This window comes from Camelus ferus, chromosome 11 (genome assembly GCF_009834535.1).
Source record: "Camelus ferus isolate YT-003-E chromosome 11, BCGSAC_Cfer_1.0, whole genome shotgun sequence".
In the NCBI taxonomy this organism is placed as follows: Eukaryota; Metazoa; Chordata; class Mammalia; order Artiodactyla; family Camelidae; genus Camelus; species Camelus ferus.
This window is the reverse complement of record NC_045706.1, coordinates 50392906-50414563: the sequence shown is the minus strand read 5'-3', so window position 1 is coordinate 50414563 and position 21658 is coordinate 50392906. Positions and strand designations below refer to the sequence as shown.

Here is a 21658-nt window from a genome sequence, read left to right as displayed (position 1 = left end):
CCCAGTGATAACAGAAGCTATCTCCCTTTGAGAGATAGGGTTATAGGTGATTTTATTCCATTGTGGTTTTTTGTGTTTTGCAAATTTTCTGCCCTCTGCAAGTAACATTTTTGTAGTCAGGGAGAAAAAACACTATTTAAAATGTTTTTAACTGTCCCTCTTTTCCAAAGGTGACCCATTGTGCTTGGGGTAAGCACCTTGCTATCTTCTTTCCTTATGGGGAGCACTTTCCCATGAGGCTCTCTGATTTCTTGTGCAAATAGCTCCACAGACGCTCACCCAACAAACCTCCCAGACGGACAGGTCCAGACATGTCTGAATCTACAGACAGGCTGGGAAAAGCCTGTTGAGGATGCTGTCTTCCCTGAGGGCACTGGGAGGGAGGATGTGATGGCTTAAAGGCCCTGTATAGTACTGCATGGGACTCTCCCCTTCTCCGGCCTCTGCCTCCTCTCCTGACTTATTCCCAGGGGTAGCTCCAGGAATCGACACCCCTGTGGATGGAGTCAGATAGACAGGATTTGAATCCTGACTCTGCCGTGTACAAGCCATGTGACTCGGCAAGTCATTTAGTCTCTGTGCTCATTTTTCACAACCCCAAAATGGAGATAACACTAGTTGTTACCTCACAGGGTGGTCTTCTGCAGCCTGTAAGAAAATGCCTGTGAAGTGTGGCTCCCAGCGTGGCGCCAGGTGACTCAACAGGAGGTAAGTGTTGGCATTGTTATTGACACCCTGGTGGCTGTGTCTGTCTCATCTCAAACACAGTGTTGGACATGCTAAACTCTTGACCACCCTCCACCCCTCAACCTGTTCCTCTTTCAGCCTATGAGACTGCAGCCTTGACCACCAGCCCTGGTCTCTCTCTGAATCTCCTGACTTCTACTTCCAGGACTTTGTTGGATAGCCCCAGATGGACATCCTCTTAACATCCTTTGCAATATATCTTAAATCCTCCTCCTCTTTATTCATCCCTAAACTAGCATGTCCTCCTCCAGTAGGTCTTCCCTTCCCGACTCCTTTCCCACTCTTACCTCCTTCTTGTTCTTCTGTGCCTGTTGAAATCCAGCCCATCCTTTAAGACTTATTCAGATATCCTTCTACTCCCATGCAACTTGATGGGCACATTGACAGCAGCCTGTTCTTGAAAATCTTTACTTGGTACTGCTGAACTCAAATTTCTCGTGGTTGCAATACGCCGGTTTTCCCAAGGAACTGAATTCTCAGAGGTCCAGGAGCACTGATGTGAGAGAGTTATTCCCTTTTCAAATCTCATTCAGTCATTTTGTATTGACCAAGGCACTGGTGTGCTTTACCATCTCCCTCACACTTGCTAGACTCCTTTTGTAACAAAGAGAACAGCTTTGGAGCAGACCTTTAGCAGGCAACAATTTTTTTTTTCATGTTTGACATTTTATTTTATTTTATTTTATTTTATTTTATTATTTTTTTTAGCAGGCAACAATTTGCTATAATTTAATAACACTGATTCATTTTAATTATATATATTTTTTAATGTTTTCCACTTTCATTGCAATTTACTGTTTATTTTTAAGGTTATTTTCTATCCATGTCAAATGATAGTTTCCATTTGTAGTAATGATATAAAGTTTCCTTTTTAAAAATAAACATCTTTACGCTAAAAAGATGTTTATTTTTAAGGTTATTTTCTATCCATGTCAAATGATAGTTTCCATTTGTAGTAATGATATAAAGTTTCCTTTTTAAAAATAAACATCTTTACGCTAAAAAGTGAGTCAATTTAAAGGAAAAAGGAAGTAAACTGTCTCTCGCAGAAAAAAAGTCCTGATTTGTGGTGTGTGCTGACTTCCATACTGTAAATTCTCCCACTATGCCTATTTCCAATAACCTAGGTGATGCCACTGAATGCAGAGTTGGGAAAAGATGTGCAGACACCCTCTCTAAGTCCATCCAGGTGACTCAAGCTCACCACTGGGGGGGAGGGGATGGTGGTATTTGGGCTCAGATATAGCAAATATCCAGAAGGTAGCCTAGCATTGGTAAGAAACACTTATTATAGTCACTTTTTATATGAATATTATTCCCCATAACAAAGTACCAGTGTCTTGAGGGTACTGACTGCTTCTTTTTTATATACATATGTATGTATTGAAGTATAGTTAGTTTACAATGTTGTGTCAATTTCTGCTGTACAGCATAATGTTTCAAGAGTACTGACTACTTCTTGATCATCTTTGCAAACCTTGCAGTACCTGGGTTGGGCCCATGGTGGATACCTCTCACCAGGCTGAACTTTCTAAAAGAGGGACAGGGGTGAACCATTTGTCTGTTTCCGGTGGCAGTGATTTGGAGTGACCTTGAGCTCTTGGCTATTGGTCACTTAGCTCCAGGCAGAGTTGTGGCCCCAGGTGAAGGACTCAGGGAGGCAAAGGATGTTGCATGGAGTCTGACTCACCCATGTCACTGAGACTTCATATTTTGTTTCTACCCTAGTGTACAATAAAGACAAATATGAGGAGAATAGAATAGAAAAGGAGAGATTGAAGGCCTTGTATTAATTTAGTAACAGAGTTCCCAAAACTAGGCGGCTTAGCAACAATAGTTTGCTGTCTTGCAGTTCTGGAGACTAGAAGTCTGAAATCAGGTGTCAGCAGGGTTGACAAATCAAGGTGATGAAGGTGAGAAAAGGATCTGTTCCAGGTCTCAACCCTTGACTTGTAAATGGGGCTCTTCTCCCTGTGGCCCTTCACATTGTCATCCCTTTATGTGTGTCTGTGTCCAAATTTCCTCTTTTTACAAGGATATCAGTCATATTGGATTAGGGTCTACCCGCTGATCTCATTTTAATTTGATTACCTCTATAGAGACCCTATCTCAAAAGAAGGTTGCAATCTGAGGCCCGGGGGTTAAGATTCCAACGTATCTTTTTGAGGGGACACAATTCAAACCACACCAGGCCTGGAGACTGATTCTAGTAATTCTCTGATGTGAATTGTTCCCCATCAGGGCTCTCAGTCATAGGAGATTAGCTGCTGGCTCTGTCCACAGGGTATGTCCCTTCCACAAGTGCCGTGAGAATTTATCCTGCTCGGTGGAGGGGTAGATCCTCCAGGAAATAGCTAGATAACAATTTTGCCATCACACCAAATTGTTTCCTATCTAGCAGGCAACTGACAAGGCTATCAGGCTTAACATGGGCTACATGTGCAAGTGCTGGCTAACATCTAAGTCTCTCTCTGTTCATAGGTAAAGATATATGGCTCCCAATGAGGAGACCAGGCTTGGACCTGGTCCATAAGGGACCCAGTCCTATAAAGATGCTCTGGCTCCCTTCAGAGGAGGCTGTTTGAGGCCAGCTAAACTTCTTCACAGAGAAGCCTCAGTGGGGTTTCCTCCTGCAAGGCCCTGTCTTCCTGATCCCTCATTTGCTCTTCTGAAACTGAAGGTGGTAATGGATACTCATGAGTGAGGGATAAAATTTTGCCAATTAATTACATTGAATGAAGTCTGTAAATATTGTGACTGTTGATAAATACTTACCGAGCACCCACTATGTGTTAGACATTGTGGGAATATTTACTGAGCACTGCAGTAAGCTACAAAACAGCCCCAATTCTCTATCCGTCCCTGTATCCGTGTTCCTTGCCATTAACTTTGCTGCTCCTGCCATCAGGAGATGGAGCTGATTTCTCCACTTTGAATCTGGGGGACATTCTGACTTGGTTAAGTCAATACAACTATGGAAATGACACTGACAGTTTTGAGCCTCAGCCTTGAGAGACCTTCATGATTCAAGCACTAAACTTTTCATGTATTAATCCTGACAGTGACCCTGTGAAGTAGGTGTGTATACATTTTAATTCCTATCTTATAGAGTAGAACATTGGGATTTACAGGGGTGAAGTAATTTAGTGTAGCCAGAATTATTGTCTGTAAAAACCTGAATGGGTGCCTGCAAGACATCGCTGGAAAAGCTTCCTATTCCCTATCTTCTCGTTTCTCAAAGTACCCTGATCTGACTAATTCAACTCCGCTCCCCTGAGACACAGTCCTAATGATCCTGGGATCTGCTCCACGTTCCCGTCTACACTCCGCGCTCCCAAGCATTTTCCCTTTAGAAGCCTAACACAAAGCGGATCCACCCTGTAGACGAGAGCGCGCCGGCCGCCTTTCCGGGCGTGCCGCTCCCGGGAGCGGCGTGAGGACCGATGCGCTGATTGGACGCGCGCTGCCTGGCCTGCGGCCTGCTCCCGCCCCGGCGCCGCTCCTGGCGCGGCGATTGGCGGAACGGCCTTGTGCTCAGAGCCCGCTGCCTCTCGCGCCCCTCCCGGCCGGCTCCAATGAACCGCTGTTGCATGGGGCGCCGCCGGCGGCCGAGGGAGCGTGACTGCGCTGCGCAGGGCGCTAGGAGGCATTGTCGCCGTAAGTGAAGCAGAGAGCGGCCCAGAACGGGGCCCCACCTTCGTGCTCCGCAAAGTAAACGTAGTCTGAGGCTGAGCGCTGGAGGGGCTGGGGGAGAGAGGGAGAGAAGTATCCCTGTTTCCGGAGCGCACCCTCCCCTCCCCCAGGTCACCCTGTGGAAGGAGCAGCGGTGCACCAGCTGCGGCTTTTACAGTGCCAAGGGGTCCTCGCGCCGCGCCGGCTCTGGCTTGCAGAGTGAGGCTGGACCCTGGCTGGCTCGGGGGAGCGGGCGCAGCGGTACCAAGGAATAGGGAGCCCGGGGAAGCCGTCCGGAGGGGGTCTCCGTTCCCTGCGGGAGGCGCCCCTGCTGGGAGAGGCTGTTGTAAATTTCGTCCCTGAAGCCACACTTTCAGGATAGGCTTCCGCTCTGGGGAGCTGCAGACCCCTGTCCCAGAGCGTGCCTCTCTATTTCCGGGGAGCAGGGAATCCCCGACCATCTGCAATCACCAGCGTTCTCCCCTTTGCTTTATTCTCCCCAGTCCCCGCCTGCCTGGCGAGCGGAGGGCAGGCAACGAAGAGCCATTGGCTGCGGACGCTGGAGGGTGGGATAGATGGTGAGGCAGGCCCCTTGCGCGAGGCCTTGGGATCCTGGCCTCACCATTGCGCTCAGTCCTGGAAGGCGCAGCCCAAGAATGCTTAGATGCCCTCCGAGAAGCACGCGCGGGGCGCTGAGAACCCCAAGACTTAAAAACAAGGAGCCAAGCCCATCCCGCACACACCCCAGCGGGCTTCTTTCCCTTGGGTGGAAAAGTGGGTCGACTCTGACTGCCCTCGAGCGGGCTACTTGGGTGCAATCCAGCCGGCTGCCTCTCACCTCCGCAGTGGCTCCTTCGCTTGGCATGGTCCAGCGGACCCGCTGGAGCCGGCGGTGAGGGGAGCTTGCACACATGGCTCCGGAGGCTCGAGTTGCCCTTTGGAGCGACTGCCAGGCTCTAAAGTTCCCAAGTGACCACACCAGTAACTAAATATAGGAGCAGCTGGTGCGGACGGGGTGTCGCAGCAGCTCCTTTGCAGAGATCTCGGGGCTTCAGATAAGGTAGAGTTCTCCCTAATGAGGGTGGGAGCCTGTAGCAGGAGGCTGCGGTCAGGGTTTAAGCAAAAATCACCCCTCTCCCAACCTTGTATCCAGGTAAAACCAGGTTATAGATACAGGTGGGCCGTATGTATTGCTAGCTCTCACAAAGCAGGACAGCTTTTTTCTGGCATTCCATTTATTATATCCTAACTTTCTGTCTGTACCTGTTTGATCACATATTTAGTGTGGGAAGTGCTTAACAGTTTGCAAAGACCTTTCTCAAAAGCTATGTATCATTTTCTTCTCAAAACAACCCAGCAAGAAAGGTGGTATTTCCTGCTTACAAATGGAACTGCTCACAACACTGGTAATTTTCCAAAAGTGTGGCTGGATTAGGCTGCTCTCCTCAAAAACCTTTCCCTAGTTCCTGGCAGAGAAACAGAAGGTAGACTTATAGGAGGGCCTCTAGCCCCTCCCTAGACTGATTGCCTGTCTCCCTCCTTCTGATCATTTTGGGTACTTCTGCTCAGTCCCTGCCTCTGTTCCCTTTTCCCAGCCATGCCATGTGCCTTCATGGCAGAGGTCACATGTGTTCCTCAGGCCTGGCATTGTGGCCTCTAGCATCTTGCTCATTCTACCTCTTGTCACTGAGTCTCTCTTACCTGATGGGAAGCTAATTCTGGCTGATGCCAAGTCTCTGTACCTTCACTTGCTCAGTGTGGGCCTTATAGAAGGGCCCAGGACATGTTTGTTGGATTTAAACATTTCCTGGGACTATGGTGAACACTCTGAGGAAACAGAAGTTGGGGATGTCTGGAGAGGGATATCTTGCTGGGACAGTAGTAGTGTGACCCTGTGCCAAAGGGTCTCCAGGGTCTGAAGTGCTTCCCTTGAAATTTTCTAAGGCTGCCCTCTGGTGCCTGGAACCCCAAGCCCAGAACAGACCCATGTGGGCTGGTGGTTCCTGTTTCTCCCCTTTAGGACACTCTGATTTTCTGCTACCACTACCCTTGTAGGATTGACCAGATAGCTCAAGGAGCCCAGAACTTGGGCCTATGGGGTTGGGTTGTCTTGGGGCCCTGTGGTTGGGGTCTGGTTCCAGGAGAGCTACCTTGTACACTGATTGCTCCCACTGGCTGGCATGATTTTTCTTTCATGGAACCGCATGAGACTGGGCAGCCAGAATCTCTTGGAGGTCTAGGGCACATCTGTGCTGTACCCAGAGCATCCTCTGGAATGTAAGGGGCCCCTCCTCCTAGTGACTTGCTCTGATACCCAGACTTTGCAGGCTATTTCCGTTCCTGCCTTGATGTGCAGTCTCTGACCCACACTTAGGGTGAGTGTCCAAGCTTGCCACGGGAGGTGGTTTTTAATCTGACTAGTTTTCATCAACGGGCTCTATGGCCTAGGGTAACCACTTCCCCCACCTGGTGGCAACTAGTAGAATTGCAGACACAGTGCCCAGTTGAAAGTGATCATCCTAGACCCTGCTCAGGTTAGCACAGACCCTGGACAGCTTGGAGATTTACCTTCCCTTTCTTCTCTGCTGTAAGGCCAGGATTACCTCAGTGATGTGCCTTAGAAAACTCGTCTTTATCAGAATCACAAGTCAAAGCTATTTGCTGCATTTCTGTTCTCTTCATTCTTATGCTCTGCCTAGTAGATGCTTCATACATGTTTGTGGTTATTGAGGATGAGTACTGGAGATGGGGAAAGAGGGAGCAGGTATGGTAGGAAAACTCCTACGCTGGGAGTTAGGACACCTAGATTTTTTTATTTCCATCTAGTTGCTAAATCTCTCTTCTTTGGCCTTTCTCACAGCCTGGGTCCCTGAGGAGGATGGATTGGGGTGGGTCCGTGCCTGGTGGGCGAGTGCTTCACAGCCCCGTGTCTTCCCCAGGCAGCAGGTCCCCTTGTGAGTGGCAGACCAGCCGGGTGGCTGGCGGCAGGACACCCGCGTCTGCATGCTGAGGAAGATGGGTGAGGCTGTGGCCAGAGTTGCAAGGAAGGTCAACGAGACGGTGGAGAGCGGCTCTGACACCCTGGGTGAGTGAGGGCATGGCCTGTCCAGCTGCAGGGCGCCCTGTACACAGTTCGTGGAATCAGCCTGGAAATGAGATAGAGACAGTATCAGTGTGCACCCCTTGTCGTGAGGAGCAGCATTCCGTGGACTTTTACTGCCCGTGTGATTAGTTTGTGTATACAGGGTCTTAGCATGAGACATATTTCTTACTATAGGTCATGGGCAAAGAAGTTGAAAAACACTGAGTGAGGGGTTCCATCCACCGGAAGCCCGTCTGCCTGCTCTCAGACTGCCGATGATGCCAAGTATGTATGTATGTGCCCTTGGACCAGGTGACAGTGGCTGGCCCTGCCGAGTAGCCCTGGTACCAGGCCCTGTGCAGGTGCTTCACAAGTGCTGCCTAGTTGAATTTTCACAACCTCCCCATGGTGGATGATACCAGGCATGACTAGCCTAGTGTGACTGGCCTTGGTCTTCAGATGAGGACTGGGCCCTCTCCCCACCACTCTGTCCCGGGGTGGGGGGCAGATGGCTGCTGATCGCCGGGGTTGTGAGCACCGCAAAGCTCTGGCCAACTTGGGAGAGGAGTTAACCGCTTGAGCCTTGGTGGTCTTGGCCAAAGCTCGAGACTTTCCCATGGAGGTGGCTGGGTCTTTAAAGTTAGTGCCCAGCAAAGAAGCAGGATGTTGGAGCTGGCCATTGTGGACAAGCAATCCTGACCTTTTGGCAGGTGGAGCTCATCAGGCTCATGTGATCTGAGGGGTCTGGGGTCTAAGGAGTCAGCATGTATCAAGCACCTGCTGTGTGCAAGGTGCTGGGGGGCTCCCAGGGATATGTGCAGTGGACTTCTGCACCTGAGATTGGCCTGCCGCTGTGAGAGCAGTGAGTGACACATGGGCTCCGTGCTGAGTTGTGTCGGATGGTTCACAGGTGGGGTCATAATTCAGAGGCGGGAGATATTGATGGGTGTTGAAGGAATCTGGGAAGGCTTTATGGAGGAGGTGTGGATTGAAGTGGGTCTTGAAAGAGAAGTGAAGTAACCCAATATAGGTGTCATATAAAATAGCAATCTGAAGCAGCCGATAAAACCAGCACTGGAAAATGGCTTCAGTAATGTTTGTTACAGCTATATTGTGCAATTTATGTAGCTATTAACCATAGCACGTAAAATTTCATTATGTGCTTGAATGAAGAGTGGCAAATTCTCATGTATAATGTGAACTGGAAAAGAATAAGGATCCCAAACTATATAGATGGTAAGATGCTAATTACGTTAAACATGTATATATACATAGATAAAAATTGGAAAGAAATAAGCGCAAATGGATATTAGAAGATACTATTCTGCATTTTCTGAATGTTCTTTGATGAATATGTTACTTTTACAAGTAGAGAAGAATAGATTTTAGGGAAAGGACCACCTGCCACTCTAGAAGCCTGTGATGTGGAATCTTAGGGGATCTTTTATTCTTTCAGTGCTTGGGCAAAGACCAAACAGCTTTCAAATGATCAAAAAGTGTATTTCCTCCCTAGTTCACTCTTGCACTAAAGGCAGTCCTTCAGAATCCCAGCTTTCTGCAGGAGTCTTCAGCTTCTGCTTCCCACCTGAAGCAGGTCCAGAGCTGCCTTTCTGCTCCCTTCTGGGCCTTTAAACCTTAGCACCTGGTTGCCCAGACTGTCATACCAGCCCTGGCCAGCAAAGCATCAATACCTGCCTATCACTCTCTCTTTGAAATTTCTCTCAATTATTTGACTCCTGGGGCTCACTCTTATTAAATGCCAGGCATCGTCATCAGCACTTTACTGGTTTTGACTCACTTAATCCTCACACGAATTTTTATGACAGAGGTGGTATTAACATCCTCATTTTACAGATGAAGAAACTGAGGCATGGAACTTTTTTATCCAGTGTTTCTAAGTGTTCCGTAGCATGAAACTGTTCAGCTTCTCTCTGCCATGTTGCTTTGGAAGTAGGAGTTTCCCTGTTTTATAGATCCTGGGGCTGAGGGTTGGGCGACCTGCTGGTGATACAACAGTTTAGAGGTGGAGCCAGAGTTCAGCACAGCTCTGTGCGGCTTAGCCCTGCCTTCCCCCGTGTACCCCACTGCCTCCCTTGAGCATCTGGGGGTCGAGGAAGAGGAGAACTCAGATACCCCAGCAACTTGAAGCTCCCTCTTCCCCCTTACCTTGCCTCTCGTCTCACATTGTTTTGGAACCACAGTTGACCTACCCCATTCCCTGAAAGGAGGAAAGTAATGTCTGCCTGACCATGTAGGATGTCTCAGGTGGTAAGGAGAAGGTGGGGCAGCCCCCATGAGCTGCTTCTGCTTTCAAAGTAGAATCTCAGAGGGTGCAAAGCAATCTGCATTTTAACATGAACCTGTGTGATTCTCCCCTGCCTCGAATTTTGGGAACCACTGTTACTATTTACGACCTGGAACTTCCTTCTTCTGGCGGGTTCAGGGGGGCTAGGCAGGCCTCTGGATAGCTCTGTGTGTGTATGTGTGTGAGAGAGAAAGGGGGCGGTGGAGAGGGAGAGAGAGCAGGAATGAATAGGAACATGGTCTTGATCCATCCTCAGGAAACTGAGCGACTAGGCTAGGAGCTGTGAGATAACTAAGTGGGGAGGCCAAGGCTAATGAGAGAAGGGATGTGTTCCCCGACTTTCCTCCTTCCTCGCCCGCCTTCCCTCCCTCCACCCAGGTTCACCTCACTTTGGCCACTTTTCTCCTGTTCCCACCAGCAGATGGCGCCCTGTCACTGGGAGGTGACAGGTGGCTGAGACAGGGACTTGACCAGGCTGTTGTGAGTGCACAGGTCCTGCCAAGGGCTTCCATGCCCAGGCCAGCTCACATCCTGTGTCTGCATTCCTAGCTGACTCTCACAGGGATCTGATTTTGCAGTCTTTTGAGGAAGGGTACTGAGAAAGTGCAGTATTAGGAAGCATAATTATCAGCTTTTGAAAAATGTATACTGGTAGAAGAATGAAAATGCTCTGCCTCAGAGAGGTAGTTGAATAGATAATTCTGTGGCATCAAAAGCTTGCGTTGCTCAAGTATGAAAGTGTTAGCCTTGGTGAGGGGCAGTGATTTAGCAAGACTGAGGAGTTTATTAAAATCTAATACTTCCAGCCACTATGTAACAGTATGGGGGTTCCTTAAAAAACTGAGGTACCATGTGATCCAGCAATCCCACTCCTCACTAATTCAAAAAGATACACACACCCCAGTGTTCATAACAGCACTGTTTACAATAGCCAAGACATGGAAACAAGTTAAATGTCCATCGACAGATGACTGGATAAAGAAGCTGTGGTATATGTATATACACAATGGAATATTACTCAGCTATAAAAGAGAATGAAATAATGCCATTTGCAGCAAATGGATGGACCTAGAGATTATCATACTAAGTGAAGTAAATAAGAGAAAGGCAAATAACATATGATGTCACTTATGTGTGTGATCTAAATAAGTGATGCAAATGAACTTATTTACAAACAAGAAATAGACTCACAGACATAGAAAAGATATCATGGTTACCAAAGGAGAAGTGGGGTGATAAATTAGGAGTTTGGGATTAACATATACATACTACTATACATAAAACAGATAAATTAACAAGGACCTTCATTCCACACAGGGAACTATATTCAATATCTTATAATAACCTATAATGGAAAAGAATCTGAAAAAGTGTGTATATATATGTATGTATGTATGTATATAACTGAATCACTTTGCTGTACACCTGAAACTAACACAACATTGTAAATCAAATATACTTTAATTTTTAAAAATTTAAAAAAATCAAATACTGCCAGAAATGCAACATGGCTCTGGCTGACAAGGCAGCTGGGGATGGAGGTACATGACGCAGGGGCCTGGCAAAGCCAGTCATTCTGGAATGGAGCCCTGACAAACCCTGAGCTGTAGATGTGGTGACACAGGCTGAAATGACTGCTCTCTGACTTCCTTTAGACATCAGGAAATTGTAGTGTGTTCTGAGACAGGTGCTCCAAAAGGTCATTATCATCAAAGATGAGGAACTAAGAGCCAATTAATTGGCATCTGCCTCATCTTGGTTGACTGTTTTGCTAACATGCATATTTTTTTCATGCTTCAGTTTATCCCAGGATTCCTCATTCTGCCAAGTCCATTTTGGCAAACACGTATTCAGTGTGCGTTGTGTCTTTCTGTGGAGCTCTGCAGAGGACAGGAAGATTAGAGGAGAAGGAGGTGGGAGCTGCTTACTGAGTTCCAGCAGGTGTCTCATTAGGCCATTCGCTTGCTGGTATTTCTGCTTGGATTGTCTTTTGCCCAGATCTTTGTATGCCCTGCTTCTTTTTATTCTTATCTTGGCTAAATGCTGCTTCCTCTGAGAAGCCCTTCCTGACCACCCTAGTGTGGATTGCCTTAGTGCCCCTTCTTACATGCTCTCCCATTATACTGTTTTATTTTTTTGAGAGCAGTATCATTGCCTGACATTCTTTCTTATATTTGCCTCTGCATTACCACTCTTCCCACACTAACGTGCAAGCTTCTTGAGGTCAGGGACTCTGTTTTGCTCACCATCGTATCCTTGGATGGTAGTAGCATGTACTGGATACTCAGGAGATCTTTGTTGCATGAATGATTGCTTCTGATTTATCAATAGCTCTGGACAGGTGGTGTTCTCATGTCACTCATAGAAGGGGAAACTGAGACTTCATGAAATGCAGGGGTTTTCCTGGATTCTCACAGCAGGCAAATCTTGTGCTGAAATTCGAACTGGAGTCTGTTGGCCTCCTGTGCCCTCTGGAACATGCCACCCATCTCAGTGGGACCTAATCCCTGCCCTCAAGGAGCTCTCCACCCAAGCAGGAAGAGTGAGACAAACACATTCATCATCCTCACTAAGACACAGACAGAGGTGCCCAGACAGAGGCAGCAAACGTGCAAAGGGCACTTACGGGCAGTAGCAGTTACATCAGTTGAGGACCTGAGTAAAGGCTTCTTGGAGAGGTGGCATTTAAATAAGACCTTGTTTCTCCTTTTCTCTCCTTTTCCAGAAAAAGATTTTAAGGATAAAGGAGGATGTTCTACTCAATGGGGAACAGAAGTAGCAAAAATACAGACGTGGGAAAAGAAAGAATTTGCAGGGAACAGTGAGCAATCTGGCTCAGCTGGAGAGCGGAAGCAGAGTTGCAAGCAGGATATATAAAAAGGGAGGTGGGACCCAGATCCTCGGCAGGAATGCTGGGCTGCAGAGGGTGTGTTCACCCTGTGTGGCATGAGTTCCCACAGGTTCTTGAATGGGAAGCAGTATTCAGGTGATGGGGATGGAGGGTGGGGGCAGGGTGAGGAGGCCAGAGAGAGGGATTCCTCAGTGGAGAAACAGCCACATGGTTATAAAGCTGGTTTCTTTCAGGTAACAGTAAAACCATATTAGAATAATCACATCTATGTCATAGACAGCATGGTTCTTGCCATGAGCTCAAAGCCAAGACACTAGCTCATTCTTTCGTTCATTCCCCAAAAGGGCTTTTGAACTTTCATTTTATAAAGGGGGACCCCCCCCACAAGACAAAGCTTCCCAGAGGTTGAGGGTATAGTTAAGTTCAAAAGTGTTTGCCCAGCTCTGTGCTAGGCTCAAGGGTAGTCAGCAGGAGGACACGTGCTCCTCCAGGCACATTCACTGCTCACGGGTCCTGGAGGCAAGTCTGCAGATACTTACCAGCTGGGAGACAGTGGTCCAACACGAGCACTAAGGCAGGTGTCCTGAGGTTGGAGGTGAGGTGGTTGGGGCACCCTGCCTGGGGGAGGTGGGGCTGGGCTGGCTTGAGGAATTGCGGGGGCAGAGAGGAGAGGGAAGGGGATTCTAGACTGGGAATGGTGTGAGCCACGTCTGGGCGGTGAGTGAGTTCAAGGACTGGCAGGTGGACGTGGGGGAGCGTGTGGCCCTCAGCCAGGCACTGGTGTTTGGCTAGGTCAGATGCTGAGCACAAGGCACTGCTTGGAGGCGTTTGCTACCGCTTCCTGGGTCCATTCAGTTGTCCAGCTGTGACCTCAGGAAGCCCAATTACTGCTCTGAGAAAGCATTCCTTGCAGGGTAGAATTCCTTATTATTACAAGCCTGAGTGATTATTTGAGGAAGATAAAAGGCATTGTAGAAATCCAGTCAATATCTGCAGCTCTGTCATGCCTGGGGCGCCGCCTTTGTTGAGTAAGTGCAGTCTCCCCAGCTGTCAGCCACAGCCCCCTCACCCTCCACCCCGCTCGGAAGTGGGCTCCAGGCTAACTGAGTTGTCTGGCATTTCATTACCCCTGGTGACACCTACCCGTGCATGTGGACTCCTGCCCTGTGGTCAGCAGCCTCAGCTACTGCAAGGAGACAGCCAGGTCTCCTCTGCCCAATGAGTCAGACCAGGGAAATTTATTCTGGGACATTTGTTGGCTTCTCCTGTGGGCTGGGCATTTTGCCGGGCACTGGGGGTGTTGGGGAGGTGGAGAGGTGAAAGGTCACTGTCCCTGCCTGCAAGGAACAAGTGTTTGCCTCCCTTTAACCATGTGCATGTGATGGTCACGGTTTGGGCCAAGTCAGAGGGCCAGCTGTACTCTGTCATCGGTGGAGTAATGTGATCGACTCTGAAGTCAGGCTGCCCTGGTTTGAAGCCTGGCTCAGCCACTCATTAGCTGTGTGATCTTGGGCAAGCTGCTTGATCTTTCTTATCAAGTTAAGTCTGATCTAAGTCTCAGTTTTCTCATCTGTAAAAGGTCCTTACTTTCTAGAGTTTTTGGGGGGATGAAAATTGTGTAATGCCTGTAAATGTTTAGAATGGTGGCCGGCATGTGCTCAGTGCCATGAAAGTATTAACTATGATCATTTTTCTTTAAATAAATTTAGCTTAGATACAACTTAAAAAGAACTTTATATTATTACTGTAAAAGGAAAATCAACATAATTTTTTATTAATAGTTGATAACCATCTAGATAAATATGAAAGCAGAACACAGTTATGGAATCTTAGGTATTCATGTGGGGCCTGAATCTGCTCCCCCATAAAGAGGAGGTAAAGCAAGGACTTTAGGGGTGATGACTGACTCTGGAGTGAGAATTTGAAATGGGACTTTCTCACTGTGTGACTGCTGTCATTTGTAAAGTGATCACCATCTAAGTCCTTCTCAAAGTGTGGTCTGAGGACCAGCAGCATCAGCATCACTGGGGAGCTTGTTAGGAATGCAGATCCCTAGGCCCCACCCCAGACCTGCTGAATCAGAACCTGCATCCTAACAAGATCTCCAGGTGACTCATGAGCATGTGACAGTGTGAGAAGTTTGATCTGTAGTTGCCAAATTTATGTGTTCCGTACTTGGAGAGAGACAAGCGCACTTGGAGAGAGACGAGCTGAATTCATTCCCTGTATTTTACACATGATCAGATCAAGGTCCAGGAGTGACTTGCTCGAGGTCACTTGTGTTAAGGGCAGCAGCAGATCCAGGTCTCCAGACTTGCTCTGCAAGGCAACATCCTTGAGAGGAAGCCAAGCTCCACCTCTTCTTTACTTATTGTGTGACCTTGAACAAATTCTTAACCTCTGGGCCTTAGTTTCCTTTTCTGCAAAAAGGGGACTGGTCAACAATGCCCTTCCTTGGAGGCTGTAGTCAGGATTAAATGAGATGATGCTCAGTCAGTGTTGGCTGCTGTTGCCCTTGTAGAAGACCTCAGGGCCTGCCCAGGCCTCTCCAAGTCTGACTCAGCATGTGGCCTCTGCTCCGACCAGCTGTGATAGCCTCAGAGCTGTTAGTGGCCGCCCTGTTGGCATCATCGTGGCTGCCGTTCCTATTCCCTTTTGTTCTATGTGTTAGCGATGAGTCATCGATTGAATTAAATAATTGAATATCTCAAATCAGTGATCGTGCATCACTTCGTTGTCTTCTGTGTGGGATTATTTGATTTTAATTAAATATAGCTTTTTTTTTTTTTAAGGTTGTTGGCTGGCTTGCCAGGAAGAAGCAGGGATTGTTTTGGCAAGTCCCAGATCCCATGATAACACACCACACACACACACGCACGCACGCACACACACGCACAGAGTTGTTTCCTTGTTGTGGGGTTGTTAGAATAAGTGACTGCCAGAGATCCTCTTCCTTCTTCAGGGAGCAGCAGAGCTGAAGCACAACCCTGTAATGAATTCTCACATCAAAACAATGTCTTTGGATCCTCCTAACAGCATCTCCTGTTCACTGAGTACACACTGTCTGCCATGCAGTGCTTAGCCCCTTGTGGACATTGTATTTCCTGCTCAGAACAACCATGATAGTTGGATCATCTTGTCCTCATTTTTTTGTAAGTTGAGGAATAATTCACATACCATTAAATTCACCATTTTGAAGTGTAACATTCTGTGGTTTTTCGTATATTCACAAGTTTGTGTAATCATCGCGACCATCAATCTTAGAACATTTTCTCATCACCCCAGAAAGAAACCCTGTACCATTAAGCAGTCACTCCCAATTTCCCCCATCTCCTCAAGCCCCTTGCAGCCATCAGTCTCCTTTTGTCTCTATGGCTTTGCTTATTCTAGACATTTTATATAAAGGGAATCTTGTGACTGGTTTCTTTCACTTAGCATAATGTTTCTGAGGTTCATCCATGTTGTATCAGCACTTCATTCCTGTATATATATATGTGTGTGTGTGTATATATATATGTGTGTATATATATATATATATATATATATATATATATATATATTTAATGACTATTTCACTGTCACTCTTTTTGGGGGGGGAGGGCAGGTAATTAGGTTTACTTATTTATTTATTTATTTTTAGAGGAAGTACTGGGGATTGAACCCAGGACCTCATGCATGCTAAGCATGTGCTCTACGTCTTGAGCTACACCCTCCCTCACTTCATTCCTTTTTATGACCAAGTGATATTCTAGTATATGAAGCTACCACACTGCTTATCCATTCCTCAGCTGATACACATTTGAACTATTTCTACTTTTTGGTTATTGTAATGACGCTGCTAGGAACATGCATGTGAAGGTTTTTGCATGAATTCTTGTTCTCATTTTATTGCAGGAGAAATTCAAGCTGGGGTTAAGTAACTTGCCTGAGATCCCATAGCAAGAAATCCCCAGCCTAAGAAAAGCCTCAGCTTGGATCTGGAAGAGAGAGCTCTCAGGCCCACGCCGTAGGCACTTTCTCCTTTTTAGGGCTCTGGCTGTTCCTGTGTGGTTAGAGCTTGTCCTGACTGTTGGCTGTGCTGGCCGCTGGCCAGGGGCCAGAAGCTCAGCTTTGCTTTTGGAGGCAGACACTCTGCAGTCCCAGCATTTACCAGAGAGGCTGGGACTCTGTAGTAGGTTGGGGAAAAAGAACCTCTAAAATTCCGGTTTCTCGTGTGTGCAGCACTTGTTGGGCTGTTGGCTGTGCTCTGCAGTAGCCTCTCTGAGCTTGGCCCTGGTGGGATTTTACCCTGTTCCCCATGTCCCCATCGAGACGGCTCTCCACTGGTCCAGGTCTCTGAGCACATTCCCCATGGGTAGCTGGATGTTTGGGATGCTAGTTTCTTTAAACGGAGGATATCTGTAAGAAGTAATAAATGCTTGTTGTAAAAATATCACACAATACAGAGATCTATAAAGTAGGCAGTAAAAGAAACATCCCCAAGCCCGTGGCCATGTTCAAGTTTAGTGGTCTCCCCTGTTCCCAGAAGACGCCATGCACATTTTCCCTTTCCTGAGTGCCTTTTGCCCTTCTCTCTCCACCTCCCTGACAGGGCCCAGTATAACTGCTATTGTGGTGGAACTTTCTGGACTTCTGCAGTGCTTGGTGAACTCCTCCTCTGACCTTTCCTCTCCAGGTGGTATGAGACAGATGGGTTTTCCCAGGAAAGGCTGTGCTAGAGATTGGGAATTAAACACCAGCAAAATCCCCGAAAATCCCTAAAGCAGTTGTCTCTGGGGAAGGGGATTTGACAATGGGGCCAGGACTCTTTTTGTCTTCGGCCTTCTAGAGTTAGTTCGCTCCGTGAACACTGTGCATAAGTACCAGTTAAGAGTGCAGCCCAACCGTGTGCAGCAGTGCACTGACACCAGTCCTTGGTGACTGCTGTTTGCTCGCTCTCTGCTCCCCGCGCCTCCCAGCTTTGGAGATCAAATGGCATTTCACAGGCTGGCAGCCCGAGGCCCAGAGGCCCAGCTGTTTACAGTTTTGCTTCTTAGGCCAGGGTGCCAACTCGCAGCCCCTAGCCCTGGAATACACATGGAGGCGCTGGGAGTTTGATCTTCTAAAAGGGCTGCTGGCTCTCCCCAGCAGACCCGTGTTTAAGTTTTCAACTCACGTTCCAGAAAAATCTATTTTCTCTGTACCAGCCTCCTGAACGAGAGTCCCATTCCACCCAGGGCCTCTGTTTTGCTGCCCTCACACGACCCCAGGTCCTGGTCTGCTGGACTGAGCTCTCTCAGGTAGAGCAGCCAGACTGTCTGGGTTCCAGCTGCACCTCCTCTATTCACCGACTCGGCCTCCGTTTCTACAGTGATTAAACAGGGATGAACGTAGTACTACCTACTTCATGAGGTTGTTGTGAAGATTAAATTAGATAAGGTGTGTCAGATGCTTAGAAAAGTCTCAGGCACATGGGAAGATACATATAAGCATAAGTTATTATTATCTTACTTTTTTTAGGACTATCTTCTGACCATGATAGGAAGAGTGAGTGCAGTGTGGGGCTGTGGAAAGACCGTGGGCTTTGGAGTCGGACTACCCTGGGTTCAAATCCCCACTCTTTACTCATGGACATGGGTGGCCAGCTCCACTGAGCCTCAGGTATCCTCATTAGAGTGCATATTCCAGCACATTCTAAGGAAGGACAATTCAGAAACGCGTGCCTGCAGCTTGCCATCTCTTCGCTTTGACAAGAGCACTGGCCAAAGATCTTTGCCCAGTAAAAACAGGGAGTCACAGAATGTCCAGCCTAGTTGAGACTGCCCCCCCTGCCACCACCACAAAATTCCATGGTCGAAACCCTCATTTACAGAAGAGGAGACAAAACCCCCAGAAAAATTGTTTCCCTGAGACCCCACGGCTGATAGCAGAGGGGCCGGGACCTGAGTCCCGCCGCTTCCACACCAAGGGCCACCTGTGCCTCCTTCAGAGCCAGAAACATGAACAAGCAAGAGAGAAGAATGAAGAGACAGTGGCTCTGTCTTGAAACAGCCTGATCTGAGGGGAAGCAGGGAGGCACCCAGGGCAAAATAACCTTCCACGAATGAGCACACTTAAAGCCCCTGCACTTTGTTAATGTGAGTTAAGTCACGATTGCCATCATCATCACCATCAGTCAGGGCCAAGTCACCACAGCTGGTGGAGGCCCAGTCCCTCTATGCCAGTGATTCTCAAACTCGAGCTGGAGGGCTTGTTAAAACACAGGTGGCTGGGCCCCGCCCCCAGAGCTGATTCTGTAGGTCTGGGGTGGGGCCTGAGAATGTGCATTTCTAACAAGTTCTGGGGAGATGCTGATGCTGTGGGTCCAGGGACCCCACTTTGAGAACCACTGCATTGCACTAGCCCTTGCTACTGAGAGTGGTCCTTGGATTTGTCTGGTAGGAATGCAGGATCTCAGGTCCCACCCCAGTCTGGCAGCATAAGAAGCCTCGTCTTAGCAAGATCCCCAGATAATCTGTTGGCACATTGTAGTCTGAGAGGTGATGGTGTAGTGCGGAGTTCTCTACCCTGGCTGCATATCAGAGTCACCAGGGGAGCTTGAGAAACCCTGATTCCCAAGCCCCAGCTCACACTAATTAAACCACAATCTCTGGGAATGAGACTCAGGTATCAAGAGCCTATAGATGATTGACCCAGTGTGTAGCCAGCCTGAGACCCACCAGCTGAAACCCACGATGGCAGCTGGGAGGGGTCTTGGAGATAGATAATCAGCTCCTACCTTGGCATCTCCTTGAGATGTAAACCAAGGACATGAGAGTCGGAGGGTCCTGCCTGAGATTCCATAGCCCATAAGTGATACATTCAGGCTCTGATACTGGATAATTCTTTCACCAGCTTTTTCAACTCTAAGCCCCCTTAGTATAACTCCGTGGTAACTACAATATAGCAGTGTGCACAGGAATCTTCTGTAAATCTTGGAAAACCTGCCTGCTCTTTGGAACTCACAATCTTCTCTTTTGTTTCAGAGCAGCTGACCATCCCAAGTGAGAGTTACATACTGTAGGGAGGCTGTGTTTATGGCGGTTAGGGACATGCGTTCAGGGCCAGCTATGCCTCTTACTAACCAAGCCCGCAGATCTGTGCCTCAGATTCTTCCTCTAAAAACGAAGGTGGTGATATTAGTTCCCATCTCATGAAGCTGTGGTGAGGATTGAGTTAATATGGTATTACTCAGCTATAAAAAAGAATGAAATTTTGTCGTTTGCGACAACATGGTTGGGCTTAGAGGGTATTGTGCTTGTGAAATAAGTCAGAGAAAGACAAATACTGTATGGTAACACTTAAATGTGAAACCTGAAAAATACAACAAACTAGTGGATATAAGAAACAAGAAACAGACTCAGGTATAGAGAACAGACTAGTGGTTCCCAGTGGGTAGAGGGAAGAGGGGAGGGGCAAGATTGGGGTAGGGAATTAAGAGGTTCAGACTATTAGGTATGAAAAAAGCTTCAAGGATATATTGTACAATATGGGAATTTAGCCAATATTTTATCAGTATAAATGGAGTATAACCTTTAAAAGTTGTGAATCACTTGTATACCTGAAACTTATATAACGTTGTAATCAACTATACCTCAATAAAAAAAACTAAAAATAAAATTGTAAAATTGTAAAAAGAGTTACTGTGACAGTGCTGAGATCACTGCCTTGCATGTAAGGAAGCACTTTATAACTGTAAACTCTTACTTCATTAACTGGGTGACCTTGGATCAATCATGTGACCTTGAGCAATCTAATCTTTAACATCTCTGAGGGTCAGTTTTCTCCTCTGTTAAATGGAGGTAAGTATATAACTGACTTTACGGGGTAGTTTTGAGGAGTAAATGAGATGGTAGGTCTGAGGCCCTGGGCAGTTTCGGGCACGCAGCTGGTGTCAGTGAAAGGTGGCTGCAGTCATATGTCAAAGACTGAAAACCTGCACAGGAGCAAGTTCTGGTTGGTCCAGTCCCAGCTCTCTGAAGGGAGCTTCTAAAACCATGGAGATTGAAGTTTCTGGGATGTTCTTGCCTGGGGAAAAGCTTTAATCAACTTCATCCTTGTCTAATGTAAAGGATTGTCACATAGGGGCAGATATCTATGCATGATCCAAGAGAGCAGAAGGACCACCAGGTAGTGGCAGGGTAGCAGTTATCATATGGTTCATGAAAGAACTCTCTAACAGTTAAAAACATTCTGTGGAAGGGAGGTGAGCTCCCCATCACCAAGAGTATTCAAGAACTCTGAGCCCTCCAGTAGAGGCATTAAGAGAATTTTGGGTCTTAGATTGGAGGCTTTGTTACTCAGTTTGCTTATTGGTAAGAGTCACTTGGTAATACCTGTTAGAAACACAAATGCCTTGGCACCATTCCTGACCCACTGAGGCAGAATCGCAGGGATAGAGGCCTAGGACCCACCTCTCCAGATGATTCTTCCTGGGAAGTTTGGAAAACATGGGCTAAGTAACATCCAGTCTCCTAATCCTGAGAGTCCATGAAAAAAGACATTTGTGAAAATAGACAATTTGTGAAAAAAAAAAAAAAAAAAAGATATGCTGGGTGGGACTGGGTCACACTGGAGGCAGATTTCCTTGCTTCTTGGTCAGACCACGAGGCCCATGGGCCTGCCATCCTGAGTCCCCGACCTTTTCCCTTGGGCCCCTTGACTTGGCTGCAGGGGCTCATTACCCTCTCATCTTCCCGCTGCGGGACCCTGTGTCCAGGCCCACCTCTCAGCAGGGACTGGGCAGGGGTCAGAGTTCTGTGTTTCTAGAGAACAACACAAGCTTGACTCAGCCCTCCTGACTTCCCGCAGAACGTTCTGCTTACTGCTTGGATTTTGCTTGTTTTGCCCCCGTTCTGCCCACCAGTTACTTTTCATCGGGCATTCATTAGAATTAACAAGATAACCTTTAATGAAGGACTCTTGTATCTTGAATTAAAAAGCTTTTTTATTAACACAAAATACTGCCCTAATTAGAGGTTGG

At 47.4% G+C, this 21658-nt stretch overlaps 1 protein-coding gene across 8 annotated transcripts in view; it reads left to right on the top strand.

Annotated features, from left to right (window-relative positions):
* Window positions 1-373: 373 nt before the first annotated feature.
* Window positions 374-21658, top strand: part of LRRC20 (leucine rich repeat containing 20) — a 63362-nt gene continuing 42077 nt past the window's right edge. For 4 of the 8 annotated variants that reach the window (XR_004324009.1, XM_032491559.1, XM_032491558.1 and 1 more), the window contains exons 1-2: window positions 4294-4404; window positions 7359-7504. Coding sequence is in view for 7 of the 8 variants with exons in the window: in XM_032491559.1 (XP_032347450.1) it covers window positions 7423-7504 (82 nt within the window). In the remaining variant the exon portion in view is untranslated. Of the gene's footprint in view, window positions 709-4282; window positions 4405-5438; window positions 5480-7358; window positions 7505-7733; window positions 7787-21658 lie in introns of those variants that run through there. The other 4 variants (XM_014556270.2, XM_006181212.3, XM_032491557.1 and 1 more) reach the window with 4 other exon arrangements.